The sequence below is a fragment of the Branchiostoma belcheri genome, unplaced genomic scaffold, assembly GCF_001625305.1.
Source record: "Branchiostoma belcheri isolate BF01 breed outbred unplaced genomic scaffold, Haploidv18h27 scaffold81, whole genome shotgun sequence".
In the NCBI taxonomy this organism is placed as follows: Eukaryota; Metazoa; Chordata; class Leptocardii; order Amphioxiformes; family Branchiostomatidae; genus Branchiostoma; species Branchiostoma belcheri.
In genome coordinates, this window is record NW_017804476.1 from 910126 (window position 1) to 932656 (window position 22531).

At 39.4% G+C, this 22531-nt stretch overlaps 1 protein-coding gene across 1 annotated transcript in view; it reads left to right on the forward strand.

Moving 5' to 3' along the window:
• The window catches only part of LOC109486538 (calpain-7-like), a 79548-nt gene that overhangs the window by 45920 nt on the left and 11097 nt on the right, over nucleotides 1-22531 (forward strand). Inside the window, exons 8-11 of the mRNA XM_019790375.1 lie at nucleotides 4842-4904; nucleotides 11404-11467; nucleotides 13284-13369; nucleotides 13542-13635. Coding sequence (XP_019645934.1) covers nucleotides 4842-4904; nucleotides 11404-11467; nucleotides 13284-13369; nucleotides 13542-13635 — 307 coding nt within the window. The remainder of the gene's footprint in view (nucleotides 1-4841; nucleotides 4905-11403; nucleotides 11468-13283; nucleotides 13370-13541; nucleotides 13636-22531) is intronic.

The window sequence follows — 22531 nt, forward strand, 5'->3', positions numbered from 1 at the left end:
ACGCTGTTGAATTTTGTTACCAATGAAGAATTAAAAACTACATTTTGAATGCAAAGATAAGGTAGGAACTAAAGAAAATAATTTTTCATATGTGACAGATAAGGCTTGAATAATGCCTGTATCAATAAAGAATGGCTACAGTCAAGTATAGCAATATATTTCAATAGAGAGAGCTCTGTATATGTATGTTAAGTGTCTAAGGGTTTGCGATGATGGTTTTACAGTACATGTGGCCTAATGTTTAGAAAAACCAAGGACATTATACAGTCCTTGGAAAAACATTTTGACATTTTCCTCGTGCCGAAGAGAGGCAAACCCCACAGACAATGTTTATTAACAGAACACTTTGTCTTTCAGTAAAACAATCAATTAGAAAGTAAAGCACGCACATTACTTTGGATTCTACATGTACATCAGTGTATTAAAATTTTGTGCAGTTTACTGATATACCCTAGATAGCCTTTAATGTTTGAATTCTTTACCTCCTTGAAAAAGTGTTATGCGAATGATTGGGTAGTGTGAAATTTCCGCTGAGCTATTTAATCTCCTTGATTTATGACACTCCAACTTGTTTAGTGTAAAGCTGGAAATGTCTCCGGTACAAGACAGGTTACGGAAAGATATTTCCACACAAGTGAACTGGCTGTCCAGCTCTAAATTGAGCTGGCAAGGTTGTCTTGTGGTTATAGGGTTGTTGACTCAGAATCTAAAGGTTAAGGGTTTGAATCCCTGGCAGGCGCCAATGTTGTAATCTATTGGGGAGGCACTTAACACATATTTCCTCACTTGACTCAGGTAAAAACTACTACTTAAACACTTTAGTTGGGAACTTCTCTCTGATAGGACGTAAAGCTGGAGTTCTTGTGTTCGAGGAGAGCCACATCTCAAGCACGTCAAAGATCCCACCGCACTTATCGTAAAGAGTAAGGGTCCAATATTCCAGGTGTGAGTGGGTCAAGCCTCACTGAATGTCTCAATCTAGTTCTGGGTTGACATTTTGAAAAGGTTGCTTGTCACGTCAATCCCTGCTGGACCACAGATTTGGTAAATCTCAATAGAATTATGAATGAAATAGATAACAGGTGGAAATGGAACTGAATCTACTGATTGTATCATTGCTTTCTATGTAATGGAAGTGTCCCAGACTTCAGAAGGATTATATCAGACCTTGGAGCAAAAATTTAGCAAAGTACTAAGTACACCATGCCAGATGTACACAGTCGATGGTAAATTGTTTTTACTTATTCCCTTTTAGACTTTTAGGCCATTCGTGACATGTGTTTTGTTGCATCATGTTTTAGTCATGTAATTTCTAGTCTCTGATTATTTTCCTGGGTTAGGGTTAGTGCTGGGGTCCCTGACACAGTTTGGTTGGGCAGCAGTTGGCTAGTCAAAAGCAGGGTTCTAGCCAGCACCCGTTTTTCCGTCAGTTGCAGGAACTTTGTGGCATGTGACGGAAAAAAATCTCAACCAGTTCGTCAAGCTTGACGGACAGAACTGATATAAATCTTGGGTAAAATAATAAAAACATCCAAAGGACCGCCAACAGCCACTCTCAACCCCATTACATGCCTCTCAAAATTGCAGCTTTTAAAGTCTTGAAAAATAATACAAAATTGGCTGGGCTGAGGGAAAAAGATTAAGCTGCGTAGACTAGGGCCCTGGTCAAAAGCATACTGTATTTGTCCACTCTGACTTACACTTCATGTCCTATACTAACTCTGAAGGTTACATCTAAGGGGTTACTGCAGTTCAAGTTGAAATCTGACAAGCAGCTTTTCTCCTGGGTCAGTAGCTCGCTCCGAATTCGGTGAAATCCAGCTTCAATTTCACTCAATGGTGGTTTTATAAATCCTCAGTGGAACCTGACAATAAACATGCATGTATTACCCATGCCATGATACCAGGGGATTTAAACCTTCACTGATTCTAGCGCAAATGTCAGCTGAATAAAAGAAAGAGTTGTGTTACCATAGACTTAAGTATAAAAGGTTCTATACTGAACCATGTACCAGATGCACATAGTACTAAAAGCCCAAATGTACACGTGTTTCTCTCTAGACTCTTACGACTAGATCTCCCCTGAGGTCTACATGCATGTGCATTTTGGGAATAGTCAACCAAAGTAACTTAAAACTTATAATTCTAGCTTATCACTATAGGCCTCTTCAAGCTTAAAAAGGCTACAACAATGTTAATTGTTGGTCTACATGCATGTGCATTTTGGGAATAGTCAACCAAAGTAACTTAAAACTTATAATTCTAGCTTATCACTATAGGCCTCTTCAAGCTTAAAAAGGCTACAACAATGTTAATTGTTGGTCTACATGCATGTGCATTTTGGGAATAGTCAAAGTAACTTAAAACTTATAATTCTATCTGTAGCTTATCACTAGGCCTTTTGATGCTTAAAAAGGCTACAACAATGTAAATTGTTGGTTTTAAAGAAATTGCTGAACTGGAGGATTGATGTAAAAGTTAAAGCAGAGTCTATTCGGCAATCTGTATCATGATGGTTAAGTATAAATTACTCATTCTGTTTATAATGAATTGAACATAGTCAGTCAATTCAAGTTTTCCCCCAAGACTTCTGTTTCTATAAAAGTGTCCTCTTGCTAAATTTTGGCTCAAACATGTCACTGAACAAAAAAATTAAAAGTCTGGCCTTAGGTCAATGTTATATGATACAAAACAACAATGCTATATATAACGTTATATCATACCACTTGAAATTTTAGACATAAACATGATGTGTGGTTATTGGAACAATAACAGATGAGATGACTTAGTTACAGTTTATACAAAATGTACCTTGTGGTTTTTGCATTTTACTCAGATACAACAAGTAACTGTAAGAATAACAATCAGTCCTGTCAAACACATTCAAATCACCATGATGATACAGTTACTGTTACAGTAGTAACTATTCCTTTTCTATGGAGATGGTTAAAAATGAGTTGTAGGAGTATACAAGAAGAGAAACTAAATGTTATAGGTAAATACAACTATCATGCAATGCCATATACATTGTAAAACATTTCAGACATTGATAATTTGACAGAGATGGATGGAAAGTTTGGCTTCCCTGGTCAGTGTAAACCGACTACATTTAAAGAGCAAACAGTCAACAGCCAAACAATGCACAGTGTTGTTTCACTGGTTACTGACCTAAACATTGCCTCACGTATAGTACACAGTGCATTACCTTCTAACATTATAACAAGTCACGATTGTGGTGACTGTGTTTTCTCTAGGCAGGTAATGAAATAATCACTGTGGCAATGGTTTTGTTTGTATCTGTCGTAACTGGGAAGGTCCATTATTAGATTCGAGAAGACAAATGAAACTACCAGTAGTGGTTCGTACAGGTTACCTGGAAAAATAGCTGTGTTCTTGGAAAATTTGGCCTTACAGTTCATAATATAATTGGTTTAAGCCCTGTAAGACTTAAACCTATTTCTGGAGCTGCTATGGATTAACTTTTCCGTGTAGAAAGTTATACTTCTACGGTATCGTCACACCACTTTCCCAGAAAAACTGTACACGTAAATCATTCTCTTAGTCTGACAAAAGTTATTTGCGAGAATGCAGAGAATTCAATCAAGGGTGCCAAGGGAAGCAAGCATGCTTGGGTGATGCTGCCCCAGAAATCAGTTCCCAAGACCCAGATCCAAAACCAAATCTATCTTGTCTCTATCTAAACACTCTGTAGACAATGTACTGACTAAGGACAACACAAGATACGTAGTACTACATACTTTTCCTAATGCATGATTGTGTAATTATACCGTACTGTGGAGTCGTTTAACACGTGTGTAACATTTAGGAAATCCTTACCAATTGTTTCTATGTTCAAAAACAACAAAAGTTTAATGCATATACATACACTCTGAGACAAGAAGGTCATAAATACATGATTCAAGCACCTGAACATTTTACGGTCGACCTATGCATATGTAACGTTATACAATTTTGTGAGTGCTCTCACTGCAAATGGCTTTAACCTATAGGTACAATGCGACATTTTATTCATTCGAAACGTTTTCATCCCAAAATCAACTCTGTCCCACTTATGTGCTTAATGAAAATGTAATGTGTAGATCCTCGTAATGGCATTAAAAGCCGATTATAAACTTTAAGACTAATAGCTTGGACCCTCCCTGCAGGGTTGAATAAATTGTTTGATAGAATCCCGGTGACAGCAAATGTAGTTCCTCAGTGGGACAGCTGGTGCTAGCATGCGCTGACTTTACTCACAACCTTGGTCCTATTACTGTGTAGTCATATCCAGTACAGCAAATAGATACTTTGTAAATGTTTTCTTACGCCTACCTCGCTGTCATTTTGTGTTTCCATGTTTACTATCTATATTATTTTATGTAGCTCAACCTTGAAGTTGACTCTGAAATCTGTTCCTTTTCTTGTATGATGGAGAGTTGTTGCCAATATAAAGTTTGAACAAGAAATAGGGGTGTATAATGTTACCTGGTGTCCTATGCAAGAGTAGACATGAATTTTCACACTTTCAGTGAGAATTTATGTCCAATTTGTATGTTAATCCAGCAGACAACTCTCACTGTGGTCTTTGTAATTGGTTTTCCCTCCTTTTGGGGGATAGAATCCATTTTTCGTCAATTATTCAACATCTTTACATCATTCATAATCATAAAATCATGCACAGGGCTCCGAGCGCGTGCATTTTGCTCCTGAAAACTCACGGTCCATGACTTGTCAGTCATTTTCCTTAATTCATTAACCACAGGTAGACTTAAGACTTTTGATCCAGTGTGAATTAGAAAAGACTTAATCTCACCTGGAATTCTGTTCTCGCCCCCCTGCAGTGACAAGCACGGGAAGCTGGCGCTCTCTCCGAAGCAGAAGACTCGATTCGCTCGATGGGTCAGGTATGTTGGCTTGCTCACTACAGTAGTTGAAGTAAGTAACAGTAAGGGCTAAAGGTGGCTACTACTGCTAACCAATAGCAACCTGATCTACAGATTTGACTACCTGTTCCACTGGTCTATTGTGATGGAGATGAGAGGGGGACTCCCTATAATTACCTATAATCAGGGGTGACAACTGGTGCGGGTACGGGTGGGAAGAACCTTTTAAGGACTGGACTATACCATCTCCTGGAAGGAGGGGCCATAGCACGCGTGAGGGAGAAGATGACTCTGAAATGGTTTAGTCCACGAGGAAGCCATAAAAAGGCACGGGCTGACAGTTATCAAATCTAGTGATTTATTTTTGGCTGTCCTACGCTATCTGATAGTACTTTATCTAAACTATTTTGAGAAGACGTCTTTAATTAGTCCTTATTTGTAGTCTGTTATCTCAGTGCCAATGAAAAACCTATGGTTCAGTCCCAAGGGAAGAATATGCAAATGAGATCTAGAGATCCTCACAGTTCTGAATACTATGTAACCAAAAGTAGAGAGAATCCAGATCTAGCAATCATGCGAGATTTTATGCTTTGAAAATTGATTACAGACTACTTGCTGTAACAGGTGTCTGTTTCTGCTAAACATCACTGTTCTCTTATTAATCTAGTATCTCTAATCTCAGTATCTTAAAAAGATACTAGATCATATCAGATTCTTACTACTGGTAATAGCATGGAGGTACATGTACAATTAACCTCCATGGTAACAGTAAGAATCTTAGACTAATGTTCACAAGGAATATATAATGTGATTCTTTAAAGTGTTACTGAATGTTTGTTTCAAAACAAAGAATTCATTCATAAACAGGTGGTCTGGGAAACTACATGTAGGTGCTTCCAGTGTTCTCTTGACAAGATGATTTAGAGTTTAACCTATCAATTATAGAGGGCCTGCAAGCCCTTTTTCGTAAGGTGTAATCAGGCCGTTTTAGACTCCGTAATTCGAAGGCAGCCTCCGCAAAAATCAACGTAATTCGTAATAGGACATTAGCCGCAAATCGTAAAGTCGTAATCAGCTCTGAGACTTTAACGTAATTCGTAATTGGCGGCGAAAATTTTGCGTAATTAGTAATCACTACCCCCCCTTGCAGGCCCTCATTATAGGCTTGCCTATGGGCAAAACGATTTTCTTGTCAAACAAGCAGTTTTATCATGACCAATCTGTCAAATGAATTTAGCTTTTGATAAATGCGTAGTATGCACATGAAGGAAAAGTTGCAAAACTTTCTGCACTATTGAAAAAAGTTCAATCATTTCAGCTGAAAATTGATGATCTAACATTCATCAATTGATAAATGTTTAAAGAGATGCCTGAGGCAGGACACTGTTTAATGCAGAAAAAAAAACATGACACAGTTTCCGCTATGTTTACGTCAAGCAAGATAATTTGAGAGATAATAATGACGTTACGAAGTGTTCTGTTGCAACAAAGTGAGTCATAACTCATGACTTCTGGCATTTCCCAATTATTTATAGCATAAATCCTTCCTGGACATAACCCAAGAGATTTAATAATTGAGTACTGAATGTTTTTTGTGTAAACTTCAGTCGTAACGCATGACGCATCTCAGAAATATAACCCGAGTGCAGAACCTACTATACGTAGATGAAATAGATTATATGATCAATTGCCCTGGGAGTTTATTTCATCGCTAAAGCAACTGGCATCACACAGACGCAATGTCTGGTCAGTGACCCCAAAAGGCATAACAAACCTTCAGTTTCTGCTATGGCAACAGCAAACAATGTAAAATCCATCGTGGAACACTTACAGGTATTATAGAGTTTGTTCTCGAGGGAGTGATTTCATTATTTGGGAGTCATTCAAGTTTGATTTCTTGGAATCGCAATATGAAATATAACCAAAACCCAGTACCTTGGATGCTATTTTTCATATTGAGAGCAAATATTATACAAAATTTGCCATTTGGTTAATTTTATGGTACTGTATAGATGCCAGCAGGCAAAAACTTAGCACACAAAAAATGTAACACAATTTTTACGTCTTTAGTCATGGTGTGTGTCAATCGATTTGTCTTTCCAGAAGGTTTTAATGTAAAAAGATAAAGGAAGTCAGTAAAACATTTTAATGACTGCTGAGGATGGGCAAGTCAAAAGAAAAGTTGTGCAATTATTATAATTACATCATGACATAACTTTACAGCACAAATTAACACTCACCAAGTCTATGACTGATTCCACTTCCTTGTTTAGGAGAACTGACCAAATAACATCTTATAAAGGTCGAAAATTTTCTTCTTTTGACACCTTTACAGTGATTTAAAAAAAGAAAGAAATTCCCCTGCGATTCAGAAATGGAATGTTCCGGGAATGTTGACTTTAGACTCCAAGTAAGGTCGATCACCACCATTGCATCGTGGGAAGCCTCCCAGCTGATGAAACGGTAGTCCAACTTCGAGTTGTTTTGTCAGGCGTTGAACAGAAAGCCAATATGTTTACAAAGCCAAAGTTCTTGGATGCCAGCTTTTCTTTGCTATTTGTGTTCTGCAAATATCACCACAGTCAACTATGTATATAAGGCCAATTTAAAGGGCAAAAGCTCTCATGATAGTTTCCAGATCAAGTAGAAAAAGCAATCTAAGAGACTTTCTCAAGCCACCAAATTATTAGTTTTGTTGAATTTTCCTTGTAATCTTCTTTTGGAAAACAACTGAAATTGTTCTGTGTGCATTTGAGAAAAGTTTAAGACTACATGATTGTGTAATAATTGTTACTAACCCTTAGTTCTTCAAGATAGCAATGATTATCGCTGATCAACCATTGATCGACCAAAACTGGATTTGTGTGATCCGTTGTTTTATAATAATTATTGGAAAATGATGCGTAATATAAAAGTATGATCCAAAGGACAATATACAAAAAGAAGATGTACAAAATTTTACAAGATTTGAGATTTTGAAACTGAGTTCTTTATCTGCAATATTATAAAATTTGTTGAGTATCCTGTCAAATGTTTGTCATCACTTACAAGATTCAATCATACCAATTGAAAGCTTCTGCTAGATCTAAATTATTTTCTTATATCCCAAATTTGTATCTGCCCAGGTTCATTATCAGATTTGGGGGGCGCTCGCAATCTAGGGGGTCTAGTGGCATGCTCCCCTGGGCAATTTTGGATTTTCAAGCCTTCAAAAATGCAATTTCTTACATTTTGAGAGGCAAATTGAGAGTAGTTGTCGATTTTCATATTTTTGCCCAAGATTTTTGTTAATTTCTTCTGTCAAGGTTGATCAGATTGGTTTTAACATTTTCGTCACACACTGCAAAATTCCGGTACCTGTCAATGAGGTCCAAATGTACATTCATTTGAACATGAAAAGCTTTAAGTTTCATCAAACACCAGAATGAAAAGCATGACAAAAAATAATGAGTTCTATTTCCACAGTTGAGAGTGACGTATGATATTTCAACTTTGTATGATCCATGTTTTCATTGATTGGGCAAAGCTTAAGACATATAGTTCCTTTCCTGTGTATGAATCTCTCCATACGTCTTTGTCACAGTTTTATGATAGATTATAAACTTGACTCAACCATTGTCATTAAACACTGGGCAAGTTTCCCAAAACTGCTCAGTGCACGAAAGTTTTTAAACAAGATGTAGTATGAGCTTCATTCTAATAAAAAAGACACATAACAGCTCTGTTTAACATGATGAAATCTTTGAGTAGTCTCCTAGAACAGCTGTCTTATATAACAGAACATTAGACTGATTTATATGCTTATTTCTTGTCACTGTAACATACAAAGTGTGTTCAGCATATGGTGTAAGAACAATTACCCTCTGTAATTATAGTATATCACACATTAGTGTATCCCAGTTAGAAAGCATTACAAGAATAACTGTTAGATGATGAACTGTACGTATCATTCCAATAATGAACTCCGAGGGTTTTGACAAACCGGAAAGGGCAGGTCGGATATTGCGCATTGCTAAACGAGTTGAACCCTAACCTTCCGCACTTAATTTTCCCTTAAAGACCCTCTCGGGGTGTTTCCTCTTGTTTAGGAGTCACATACCATGGCAACGTTGAGAGAAAAAACATGGGAAATACACAGCTGTGCTTTTTCGGATGCGGACAAGTGTGGTGGGTGCATTGCTGGTTAGGGTTGGTGGAATTTCCGATAAGTTCAATATTGCGCTCTGTGAGTTAGTCTTCAAGCCTTTCTTTAAAAAGGAATTTCTATTTTTAAATCGTCATGCTTATTGAAATGTGATGTATTGGAATGAAAAAAACCAGGAAAGGTAAAAAGTTAAACTGTATGTTTTCTTAATTTTGTGGCGATTTAATCATAAAAAGCCTGGTTGAAGCAACCATTATACAGTGTGATGAATAAAACCATGAGCAAAAAGGCACCACAAATATTTTATGATTAATTTCACAGTGCCAGGAGTCATGTATGTAGGAAATAATCATTATCTGATGCATGAATATTAATATAAAGATTAATATCTGACATAAGAGTTGGTAGAAAGAAATTAGCTCATTTCGTGATAGGAGTTTAATGTGCCATTGTTTGACAGTATCTCGAAATCTCATAACACATTTGTCATAACAAAGGCTTAACTCAATTTCTCAATTAGCAACAACTTGTAACCAAGATGTGAACATTTCCACACATTGTTACCCTGGATCTCTCAAAGAAGCATTGGCTTCTTTGGTCTGGAAAACTGGACAAAAATTAATCAATACATGAGCTGAATACCATTGGTCCATAAGATCCCCCTTGTGTTATAAATTAAAGGTTTTAACAAGATGTGGAGAGATATTTCTAGTCATAGCTGATGGCCCCAGCTAGCCTGCACACTCAGGCAGTTTAGCTAATGCAAGATGCACCTGTTAATTAATTCTGAGCCCGCCCACCTGTTCTGGATGTGGTTGACCAGTCTTTCATCGACCAGGTCTTTTAGCCCTTAAGGAGGGCCTGCAGGGGGGGTAGCGATTACGAATTACGCAAAATTTTTGCCGCCAATTACGAATTACGTTAAAGTCTCAGAGCTGATTACGACGTTACGCTTTTCAGTTAATGTTCTATTACGAATTACGTTCATTTTGGGGGAGGCTGCCTACGGATTACGAAGACTAAAAAGGCCTTATTACGCCTTACAAAAAAGGGCATGCAGGCCCACCTTAAGTATAAGGCTAATACTTCTCTAATCACTCCCAACAATGAGAGGCTTAACCTCTCATACACAAAAGTGATCCTATGATAATACTTTTATTGATTACCAAAGTTGTACTGGTTCACCCTACATCTTAGCTGGCCTCCTTGTAGAAATAAACAAAGGAAATTAGTTAAGAAGTAATGAGGCCTAGGAAAAAAATGCTGTTTCCTGTTCCAGTCCTAAAAAAATTAGGGTCAGTACTTGGTAGGTAGGGATTATCTTTTTTTTTTCTTTATCAGACTCTGGTGATCTCTATAGTGATCCAAATTATACAATACAGGTGAACAAAGTAAAAATTACATAAGGACACTTACATATAATTAATGTCAATGTTGAAAAACCAATTGTACAACATTTCATCGATCACTCGGGTGTCAGAGCTGGAAATGGTCAATCAGCCTGAAAAATTTATGTCCCTTGCAGCCTTGCAGGGGTCCACCCAAAAAAAAAAGACTAGGGTCAGCAGTTTTTTCTAGGGTCGGTGGAGAAGTAGGAAACACAACATTTATTTCCTAGGCCTGAAGTACTACAGTAACTGTTTAATGAGAAGTATGGTAAGTTGAGCCTCAACTGTTGAACAATAAATGGCACCTGCAAATATCAGATGGGGTTTGAAATAATGGAGGTCAATGACACCTATAGACGCTGAGGCCTTTCATTGACGTCATGATAATTGTGATTTGAATATCCAGCGACCGTATGGCTGGATAAGTGGATTATGGCAGCATGCTGTCGTGTTAACAGACGTACACTGTGATCCAACATGGTGTAAGTGACGTCACATGAAAGACTTACTAAGTAGACATACATTTGTACTTAGACCACACCAATTCAATTTGTTGGTTCACAGATTTGCACACTTCATTTTTTTCTGATTTACAAAAAAAAATAAAAAATTCCAGCCCCTGAATTAACTCCAAAATTTTCCATATTTTGGCCCCAGCAATTGAAGGAAGACCCTTCTTTTCAGAGTTATTACATTTTTTCCATCTATCAATGCAGTGACTTGATTAAAAGTTGAAATTCATTGTTTGAATTACAAACCAGCCTGATATGTTGGTTTCATGGCTCCTATCATTGGATTTTGGGCTATCATAGGATACCTAGGTCTTTTTTTCCCTGTCGCTTAATATTTTTTCTGAAAAAATCTGAGAACCAACAAATCAAATTGGTGTACATCAGAAAAAGACACCTTCCATTTGTGACATGTAAGAAAATGAAAATTGTTTACTGCTTGTGCTATAACACTTTGTGTCATTTCCTTGTCATTTCAGACCAGATGAGTTTTGTAGCAGTCCTCAGATGATCATGGCCATCTCCAGTTTTAGCATTAAACAGGTTAGTGTTTAAACATTCTGCCGTTTAAAACTTTTTGCCACAGTTGGATGATATCCAGACACCGTGGATTTGGAAGGAAAGCTAATTTAAAATATGAATGATGAAAATAATGTGGCACATTCCCTAGGCCTGCGGATTTGTAATCTGGGCAGACATCTGGCTTTCATGCAGTCTCTGTGAATACAAACTAGTATAATAGCAAACATTATATAACGTCTAGATAACATTCAGTGGTACCTATATATAGTTCCCCCATGTATTTGTATATCCGCCACACTGAAAAATGTATCTACTACAAATTTCCAATTCAATGTCTGCCAGGAAAATGCACTGAGTCTAGCTCCTGCTTATCTAAACTGTACAATATACCTAGGGGGCAGCTGCACTTGAGACCTCTCAGACTCACTATTTTCAAAGTGGTGAATACATGTAAGTGATGTAACCCATTGGTTAAATGTTAATGGAGGTTATAATCTTCGGAGTCATGTGTGGCTATCTATTGTCTCCATCTGTAGCATGCTAGCATTTCTGTCTTGTATTATGATATGACAGGCAGAATTGCTATGTCGTAACAGTGTTGTTTGTGATGAAACATTCAAATTATATACATTGTAGCTTGTAGGTCCTCTCAGATCAAACGCCATCGCAAAATCCCCCCAGTGATTTGCTTTTCCCTCTTTGATTATCCCAAGTTTTCTCTTTGCTTAAGTATACTGACAGTCATTATTATAACGATAGACAGATTGAAAAAAAAGGTTTTGGAAGCAATCAAAATAACATGCGGCATTGCATAATTGGCAGGTGGTTTTGCAATGGAGGGTAAGAAGCACTTCACCTAATGGACCTGGAACCCACCTGTACTGAAGTAAATGTAGTGGAACTAATGTGCCCAGTTCAGTCCCTACCCTGCTGACAGGATTATTTTTGAGTAGAAATTCAGTCAGTGTGATTGAAGTTCACTCTCACTCTCACACACTATCTGGTTTAGCATCTGTTTCCCGTCTTCCGAGGGTTAGATGTCCTTGTACACTGATGCTGAGGCTTGATGGCAGCCTGTCATTTGCCTCTGTCCTTTGGGTTCACGTTATGTCGTATGATTTTCCAAATTCCTTCAGGACATCTATCTAGAATGTCCTTCAGGAATTATAACCAGGGGCTTGTAACATGTACACATCATGTATATCCTAGATAAGTATCAGTCTGTCAGTAGAGACAAGTAAAGATGTATAGTTTGTGGCATTATACATAAAATATTTTTCATCTGTACTGTGTGACAGTAGGTTTCATATGGTTGCTTTTCCTAATTTCTTTCTTGTGAAAATTATTCATTTACCATTCTGGTGCGACTTACAACAGAGTCATATCAGCTCTGAAGACACTCTCACAGCTCCTCTTAACTTTTAGCACACTGAAGTAGCCATTTCACTATGGATCCTTTTAATACTGGGTATGGAATTCAGCAGCAAGAAGGTTAACTTGGGGTTGTTGGAAGGAGGAGTCCAGTCCGATTGGTGGAAAAAGCAGTCCAGTCCGATTTGGGGGTGGAAAAAGCAGTCCGGTGGTTTCTACGAAATTCTACGAAAGACCACAGGCACATTTTTTTTCTTGTGTGTGTACTTCGAGTTTCTATGGGTACTTCGAGTTTCTATGAGTACTTCGAGTTTCTATGGGTACTTCGAGTTTCTTTGGGCACTTAGAGTTTCTATGAGTACTTAGAGTTTCTGTGAGCACTTAGAGTTTGTATGGGAACTTAGAGTTTGTATGGACTCCTTTTTCCACCAACCCGGTTAACTTGAGTTTCTCTGTTTTACCCCAGACGGTTGTGTCTGACTGTTCCTTTGTTGCATCATTGGGTATCAGTGCTGCATACGAGAGAAGATTCAAGAAGAAACTGATCACAAGGTTTGTTACAGTTGTAGTTATTCATAAAAGTAGTTATCAGATTATCATATATTATAAATTTACACCACAGTTTATAAATTATGATGATATGAAGTCAGGAAATATATTTTTGATACACTCACAATATATCTGATCTTACTGGAACTTAACTCTATCTTGTCCTTGTTTGCAGCATCATCTATCCACAGAACAAGCGAGGAGAGCCACAGTACAACCCTTGTGGGAAGTACATGGTCAAACTCAACATCAATGGTGTGCATAGAAAAGTAAGTCAGCTCCTGCAGTTCTTTCATATCTCAGTAGGTGGTACTACTTCACTGTTACAGTATGTCTGCATTAATTAAAAAAATTGTCAAGACAGACTATGAAGTTGAACTGTGCAACAATTCTAGGCAGTTACCACTAGGGAATTATAATTTTTATAACATTTTCTCATTAATTATGCACATTAAGTCTTCATTTGCATACTATATATTCGTTCTTAATTACATATGTCACAACCTTGAATAGTCCTATCATGGAATGCAGCTGATTTCTAGAATTTCCTCATCAATGATGCAAATTACATCGGATTCCATATTTGCATAATTGACACATAATTATGTCAAGCATCACTTAAGCTACCTACAAACCAAAAATCACAGCAATCCATCAATCGCTTCTTGGGTTATCCCACTTAAATATTTTCAGCAAACGCACCTGCAGTTCCAGAGCAAGCTGCTAGGAGACTCAAACTCATGTCACTTCTTCCCTAGCACAAGAGCTAAAAAATAGTATCTACATGTACAGGTACCTTCTAAATTTCTTGACCGGATTCATGAGATTTCAAAACCTGAAGTTCTGCTGCAGTACCTCGACAAGCTGCCAGGGGGCCTAGAATCTAATCACTTCGAGATCTTATCAAGACCTACCCACTTACCAAATATCAAGACATTGATCCATCAAATCCTTCTCGAGTTATCATGTTTACACACACACACACACACACACACACACACACACGTCGATGCCCCTGAAAACATAATCTTCTTGGAAAAGGTAATTATGTCTCTCTTTGTTTTGCTATGTTCATTTTTCACATAATGTAGTACAATTAGTATGTAGCACATTACTTTTCGGCTGTTTCCAGAAAAATAATTTTCCTCTACAATATTGAAAATGTCTCTGCAAAATATTCAGTCTGCAGGTGGTTATTTCTGATCCAAGGACTCCAATCCCATGCGGCTCAGACTTAGATATTTAATGTATTAACCTCATGTTAAAACATGATTTCCAACCAGACCTAAAAAAAATGTATTATGTACGTGTACATTATATCCGGGACATAAACATTTAATTTAAGGCTCAGTGCGTGTTGCTGCCAATAAGCGAACAGAAATCTGTAACCACGATGGCACGAAACAAGGCTCTGCTGTACTTCCTACTCGTGGTTTCCAATCAGCTACTGCTCGTGTCGGCGCCAGCTTCACGGTGCCCTAACAGCTGTCGCTCCTACTCCGTAAACCTGTTGGGAACGAAGCGAGTCACCTGTCACTGTCCAGATAAAAACTGGGCGGGTTCCCCCTGTAGCTGGATTGGGTACGGAGGAACGTATCGCTTCCCCGCATGTCTTGACGCCATACCAACCGGCTTTGTCAAGGACACGTCAACAATCGTCATCAAGCATCTCCGTTCCTCTACCATTTCTGAGTGGTCATTCCCGAATAGCCAAGAAGTTCAGTACCTTTGGATCTGGAAGTCCAACGTGTCCACGGTGCAGCCAGGGGCTTTCAAAGGTCTGCCATTGGTGAAAGACCTTTCCCTCAGCGACAACCGTATCTCCAGTCTTGGTACGTTGACAAAAATGTGTATTTTGGCCTCCTGATGTTTAATTTTGTTGCTTTTTGGAAAAAGTAATATGAATCCTCGATACCATCACTAGTATTTCATGTTTGATTTAGAAATCACAGAAAATAACCAACATGTAAAATGACTGGAATAATGAACTATTGTTTAATATGTTATAGGCCCCTTCCCCACTAGGATAAATTTGTACTGAATCGAGTTGAATAGATTAGCTAACTGAATTGATCTGCCACCTATATGTATCCGGCTCAGCTGCAATCCACATTGCCAGGTGGATTATACAAATTAATGTGAAGTTGACCAGATTAATTCTGCCAGCTAATAATCTATTCGGCTCGATCTGGTACAAATAGAAAATATGTGGTGTGGGTTTCTGGTTGGTTTAATATTGTTTTGATTCATAACAATACACAAATTTAAAATACATTGTTGCTGAATTATACATATTAGGCAGGCACAAAAAAGGAATAAAATTATTATAAACTTAACTATTCAAGATTAGTACATAATTAATCAATAATTACTTAATCTTGATACATACTACAAAAAAATCCCTGCAAACTTAAAATAACTTTATATTTAATAAAGTTATAATAATATTCTGTTTTATTTATCCTCAGAACCTGATACCTTCCTTGGGCTTGAGAGGGTAACAAACCTGTACCTCGACAGGAATGCCATTTCCATCATATCCCAGCATGCATTCCGCAGCCTACCTCTCCTCGCAAAGTTGCAGTTGAAAGAGAACCGTCTGCGTTCCGTGCCTGTCAACGCCCTCCTGCCGCTTTCAGCACTGAAGGTTGCAGGCCTGGAAACAAACCACATCACCACAATCGACAGCGAAGTCCTGCGTCTGAGCCACATCCAGGCCTTACGGCTTTTCTTAGCAAAAAATCCGCTGAAATGTGACGCGAATCTCACCTGGTTCATCTGTCATCTGCCAGAGTTGGATCACATCTATGTCAGTGACTCCCTGAAGTGTGCGTCACCTGCCAACCTGAGCGGCATTTTGCTTGCCACCGTGAGGAAGGACATCGGTCAGACCAACATGGGCTGGTCACCACAGGATATCAGGTCTGGGAGATGTGACAAAACGTCCACCGCAACAGGTCCACATACCAGTCAACGACTGTACAACGACACCATTCCCACAGAGATGCCATACACAAACGCCACCCCAGGCTCAGAGTACCAGGCTACAACTACAAGCCAGGCTACAACCAGGACAGACATTGTCACTCTTCCAAGTTTTGGCCCAATCCTCACCGAGGAGGATGACAGTTACCACGTCAATGCCATCATCATGGCTGTTACTGTGCCCCTCCTCATGGTGTTGGTATGGGTGGTTGTCTTCTGCTTGTACGAACGCTGTCACAGCACAGGTATGGCCCGTCACAACGCCCCTGCTGAAACGGATGGAAACTCCACCCCTTCGGACAGAGACTCAGTCACAGGCAGACGACCGAGTCCTGTTGAGGACCAGACATCAGAAGGCAACGATGACATTGAGCCGTACGCTGTGTCATACATGGATGTGTCGGGGAAAGGGAAAACGGCAAGCTTGCACCGTACGCAACAACTTCCTTGCTAACATCAAGCCAACAGAACCAGACAACAATGACATCCAGCCAATTGAAGAGAACGATGACATTGAGCCATACGCTGTGTCATACATGGATGTGTCGGGGAAAGGGAAAAACGGCAAGCTTGCACCGTACGCAACAACTTCCTTTGCTAACATACAGCCAACAGAACCAGACAACGATGACATCCAGCCAATTGAAGAGAACGATGACATTGAGCCGTATGCTATGTCATACATGGATGTGTCGGGGAAAGGGAAAAATGGCAAGCTTGCGCCGTATGCAACGACCTTCATTAATGAAGACCCAGGGCCACAGCTTCAACCATACGCAGTGACCCATGATGAAGACCCAGGACCACAGCTTCAACCATACGCAGTGACCCATGATGAAGACCCAGGACCACAGCTTCAGCCATACGCAGTAACCCACGATGAAGACCCACGGCCGCACCTGACATCAGACGTCATGCATCCAGTCACCCAACCAAGGGTTCAGTCACTGCCAAGAGGCTGCATGAGGGCAGGTTATATGTCACTGACAAATGTCACTAACCAACAGACAACAGATGCCACACAAGCAAGGGGCCAGTCACTGCCAAGAGGCCATACACTAGCAGGTTATATGGCACTGACAAATGTCACCAACAAACAGGCAATAAACGGCACTCAACCAGTCAGACGATCAAGGGATCAGTCACTGCCAAAAGAGGCCAACATCAAGCCAAACTATGAAAGAGGCTGTTTGTCATCAAGAGACAACAGGGGTCCTTACGGAATGGAGGGGAAGGAGGTCCCAAGTGTCAGTGGGACGCTGCACAGGAGTGGCTCACAGCACATTGGTGCTGAGGACAGTACATCTCACAGGCTGTACAACACAGCTCATGGACAGAATGAGAGCGAGAACAGCACATCTCACAGGCTGTACAACACAGCTCACGGACAGAATGAGAGTGAGAACAGCACATCTCACAGGCTGTACAACACAGCTCACGGACAGAATGAGAGTGAGAACAGCACATCTCACAGGCTGTACAACACAGCTCACGGACAGAATGAGAGTGAGAACAGCACATCTCACAGGCTGTACAACACAGCTCACGGACAGAATGAGAGTGAGAACAGCACATCTCTGTATAGTGGATCATCCTTAGACCCTTAGCTGCCTAGAGATGTATTGTTATTGTTCATGACGTACATGTACATGTACTTAGTATTTATTATATCTTATTGGTATTTTAGAAATCTAATATTTTAAATATTGTGGCATCATCATTTTATTAACAATTTGCATGTGCTGTGTTCAATTGTGTGTGCCTTGATAATGGCTGTGAGGTGTAACAAAATTACTCTATAGCCCAACACTCAGTAATGTTTTTTCACTGACTGAGAAATAAACAATAATTATAATTTTCTCACTAGACTGTACTTGACTGAGAAATAAACCATTGGAATACAATTTTTTACAAATTTTCATGAATTCAGAATCATGTTCCGTACGTTGGTCAGACTGTTTTAATGACTTAAATCAAACAAACCGTAAAATGGATGAACCATTAAATGCAAGTTAAAATGATTGATGTTGAGAAGTCTGAACAGACCCCACAAGCATACCACTTTCAAACCGCATCGCTTTGATCCAAGCTCTCAGCCTGTGAGGGGAATACATGGCATAACATGCAAAAATGCCATGTACTGATGAAAAATGCCATCTTGCCATTATTTAAAATGAGTCTCCTAAAGGCACTTTTTCATCAGTACATGAATGCCATGTATGCCCCTCAAGGACTGAGAGCTCAAATCAAAGAGATGCCGTTTGAAAGCGGTATGATTAATTTCCGAACTGGAAGTGTTGAATTATTCAAAAGTTATCAGTGATCCAAAATTAATGCACTTTCAACAGACAACTAATGATTCTACAGAGAAGTAGTTTTGAGATTTATCAATTTTGGTGCATTTTTTATTTCGTGGTTCACAATACAAAAAGTATAAGTTGCATGCATGCCTAATGTATTATGCAACACTATTCGTCATGTTGTGTCGTGGACTGAGAAGAGTGACAATAAAAATGATGAGTATTGAAAAAATGTCTGTATATTAAGTAAAATGTACAAAAATATTGAACAACTGAGTTATATGATATTCTTTAGTCATGTTTCATCAACAACTAACAACTTATTACATGTATTTGTAGCTGATTATGATTATAACAAGAATTCTGAGATTTCATACCTCCATGAAATAATGAGTTTTTGTAGTTTTTTGTCTCATTGACTATGGAAATAAGGTGGTAATTAGCACAATCTAGTTCAATGTATGGTTTTCTAAATTCAAATTACAATATTTTTAATGTAAAATTCCTTTGTCATACTTTATTTCAACACGTCCTCTTTAATTATGCAAATGACCTCTACATTAACATTATATAGGCATAGTGATGTTAACCTTTAAGTAACTTACACATGTCACAAGGTATAAAATTCCAATCATTCACCAATAAGAAGTCAGAATTTTCCCATTAATTTTGCAAATTAGGTCCTCATTTGCATAATTGGTATCTTTTGATGTTCCATCTGCCATAAATTACATACATTACACGTATGAAAGTACTATTATATAAAACACGGTAATTATAGAATTTTCCAATTAATTATGCAAATTAGATCATCATTTGCATAATTGGTATCTTTTGATGTTCCATCTGCCATAAATTACATACATTACACGTATGAAAGTACTATTATATAGCTGCTAGGAGACTCAAACTCATGTCACTTCTTCCCTAGCACAAGAGCTAAAAAATAATATCTACATGTACAGGTACCATCTAAATTTCTTGACCGGATTCATGAGATTTCAAAACCTGAAGTTCTGCTGCAGTACCACGACAAGCTGCCAGGGGGCCTAGAATCTAATCACTTCGAGATCTTATCAAGACCTACCCACTTACCAAATATCAAGACATTGATCCATCAAATCCTTCTCGAGTTATCGTGTTCATGCACACACACACACACACACACACACACACACACAGACAGACACACGAATGCCCCTGAAAACATAACCTTCTTGGAAAAGGTAATTATGTATCTCTTTGTTTTGGTATGTTCATTTTTCACATAATGTAGTACAATTAGTATGTAGCACATTAGTCTTCGGCTGTTTCCAGAAAAATAATTTTCCTCTACAATATTGAAAATGTCTCTGCGAAATATTGTCTGCAGGTGGGTATTTCTGATCCTGGGACTCCAATCCTATTAAAATGCATGCGGCTCAGACTTAGATATTTAATGTATTAACCTCTTGTTAAAACATGATGTCCACCCAGACCTAAAAAATGTATCATGTATGTGTACATTATATCCGGTACATAAACATTGAAGGCTCAGTGCGTGTTGCTGCCAACAAGCGAACGGAAATCTGTAACCACGATGGCACGAAACAAGGCTCTGCTGTACTTCCTACTCGTGGTTTCCAATCAGCTACTGCTCGTGTCGGCGCCAGCTTCACGGTGCCCTGACAGCTGTCGCTCCTACTCTGTGAATCTGTTTGGAAGGAAGCGAGTCACCTGTCACTGTCCAGATAAAAACTGGGCGGGGTCCCCCTGCAGCTGGATTGGGTACGGAGGAACGTACAGCTTCCCCGCATGTCTCGATGCCATACCAACCGGCTTTGTCAAAGCCACGTCAACAATCGTCATCAAGCATGTCCGTTCCTCTACCATTTCCGAGTGGTCTTTCCCCAACAGCCCAGAAGTGTCCTTGATTTACATCCGGGAGTCCAACGTGTCCACGGTGCAGCCAGGGGCTTTCCAAGGTCTGCCACTGCTGACACACCTTTCCCTCAGTGACAACCGTATCTCCAGTCTTGGTACGTTGACAAAAATGTGTATTTTGGGCTCCTGATACTTAATTTTGTTGCTTTTAAAAAAATTGTCTTATTTCATAAGTAATATGAATCCTCGGTAACATCCCTAGTATTTCATGTTTGATTTAGAAATCGCAGAAAATTACCTACGTGTAAAATGACTCATATATATACATGTATATATACATTTGTAAATAAATGTAATGTTATTTTGTAGGCCCCTTAAGCTTCCCCACTAGGATAGATTTGTACAGGATCGAGCTGAATAGATTAGCTACAATTGATCTGCCACCCACAATGTGTACATGTATCCGGCTCAGCTGCAATCCACATTGCCAGGTGGATTATACAAATGTGAAGTTGACCAGATTAATTCTGCCTTGTTAATAATCTATTCAGCTCGATCTGGTCCAACTTTATGTGGTGTGGGTTGCTGATTGGTTTATTATTGTTTTGATTCATAACAATACACAAATTTAAAATACATTGTTGCTGAATTATACATATTAGGCAGGCACAAAAAGGAATAAAATTATTATAAACAACTATACAAGATTAGTACATAATAATTTATCAATAATTACTTAATCTTGATACTCAATACATACTACAAAAAAATCCCTGCAAACTTAAAATAACTTTATTCTGTTTTTTTATCCTCAGAACCTGATACCTTCCTTGGGCTTGAGAGGGTAACAAACCTGGACCTCGACAGGAACGCCATTTCCATCATATCCCAGCATGCATTCCGCAGCCTACCTCTTCTCGCAAAGTTGCAGTTGAAAGAGAACCGTCTGAGTTCCGTGCCTGTCAACGCACTCCTGCCGCTTTCAGCACTTAAGGTTGCAGGCCTGGAAACAAACCACATCACCACGATCGACAGCCAAGTCCTGCGTCTGAGGGCCTTACGGCTTTTGTTAGCAAAAAACCCGCTGAAATGTGACGCGAATCTCACCTGGTTCATCTGTCATCTGCCAGAGTTGGATTACATCTATGCCAGTGACTCCCTGAAGTGTGCGTCACCTGCCAACCTGAGTGGCATTCTGCTTGCCACCGTGAGGAAGGACATCAGTCAGACCAACACAGGCTGGTCACCACAGGACATCAGGTCAGGGAGATGCGATGAAACGTCCACCGCAACAGGTCCGCATACCCGGGACCACACAAGTCTGTACAACCACACCAGTCTGTACAACTACACCAGTCTGTACAACGACACCATTCCCACAGAGATACCATACACAAATGCCACCCCAGGTTCAGAGTACCAGGCTACACCAAGCCAGGCTACAACCGGGACTGAAATTGTCACTCTCCCAAGTTTTGGCCCAATCCTCACCGAGGAGGACGACAGTTACCACGTCAATGCCATCATCATGGCTGTTACTGTGCCCCTCCTCATGGTGTTGGTATGGGTGGTTGTCTTCTGCTTGTACGAACGCTGTCACAGCACAGGTATGGCCCGTCACAACGCCCCTGCTGAAACGGATGGAAACTCCACCCCTTCGGACAGAGACTCAGTCACAGGCAGACGACCGAGTCCTGTTGAGGACCAGACATCAGAAGGCAACGATGACATTGAGCCGTACGCTGTGTCATACATGGATGTGTCTGGGAAAGGGAAAAACGGCAAGCTTGCACCGTACGCAACAACTTCCTTTGCTAACATACAGCCAACGGAACCAGACAACGATGACATCCAGCCAATTGAAGAGAATGATGACATTGAGCCATACGCTGTGTCATACATGGATGTGTCTGGGAAAGGGAAAAACGGCAAGCTTGCACCGTACGCAACAACTTCCTTTGCTAACATACAGCCAACAGAACCAGACAACGATGACATCCAGCCAATTGAAGAGAAC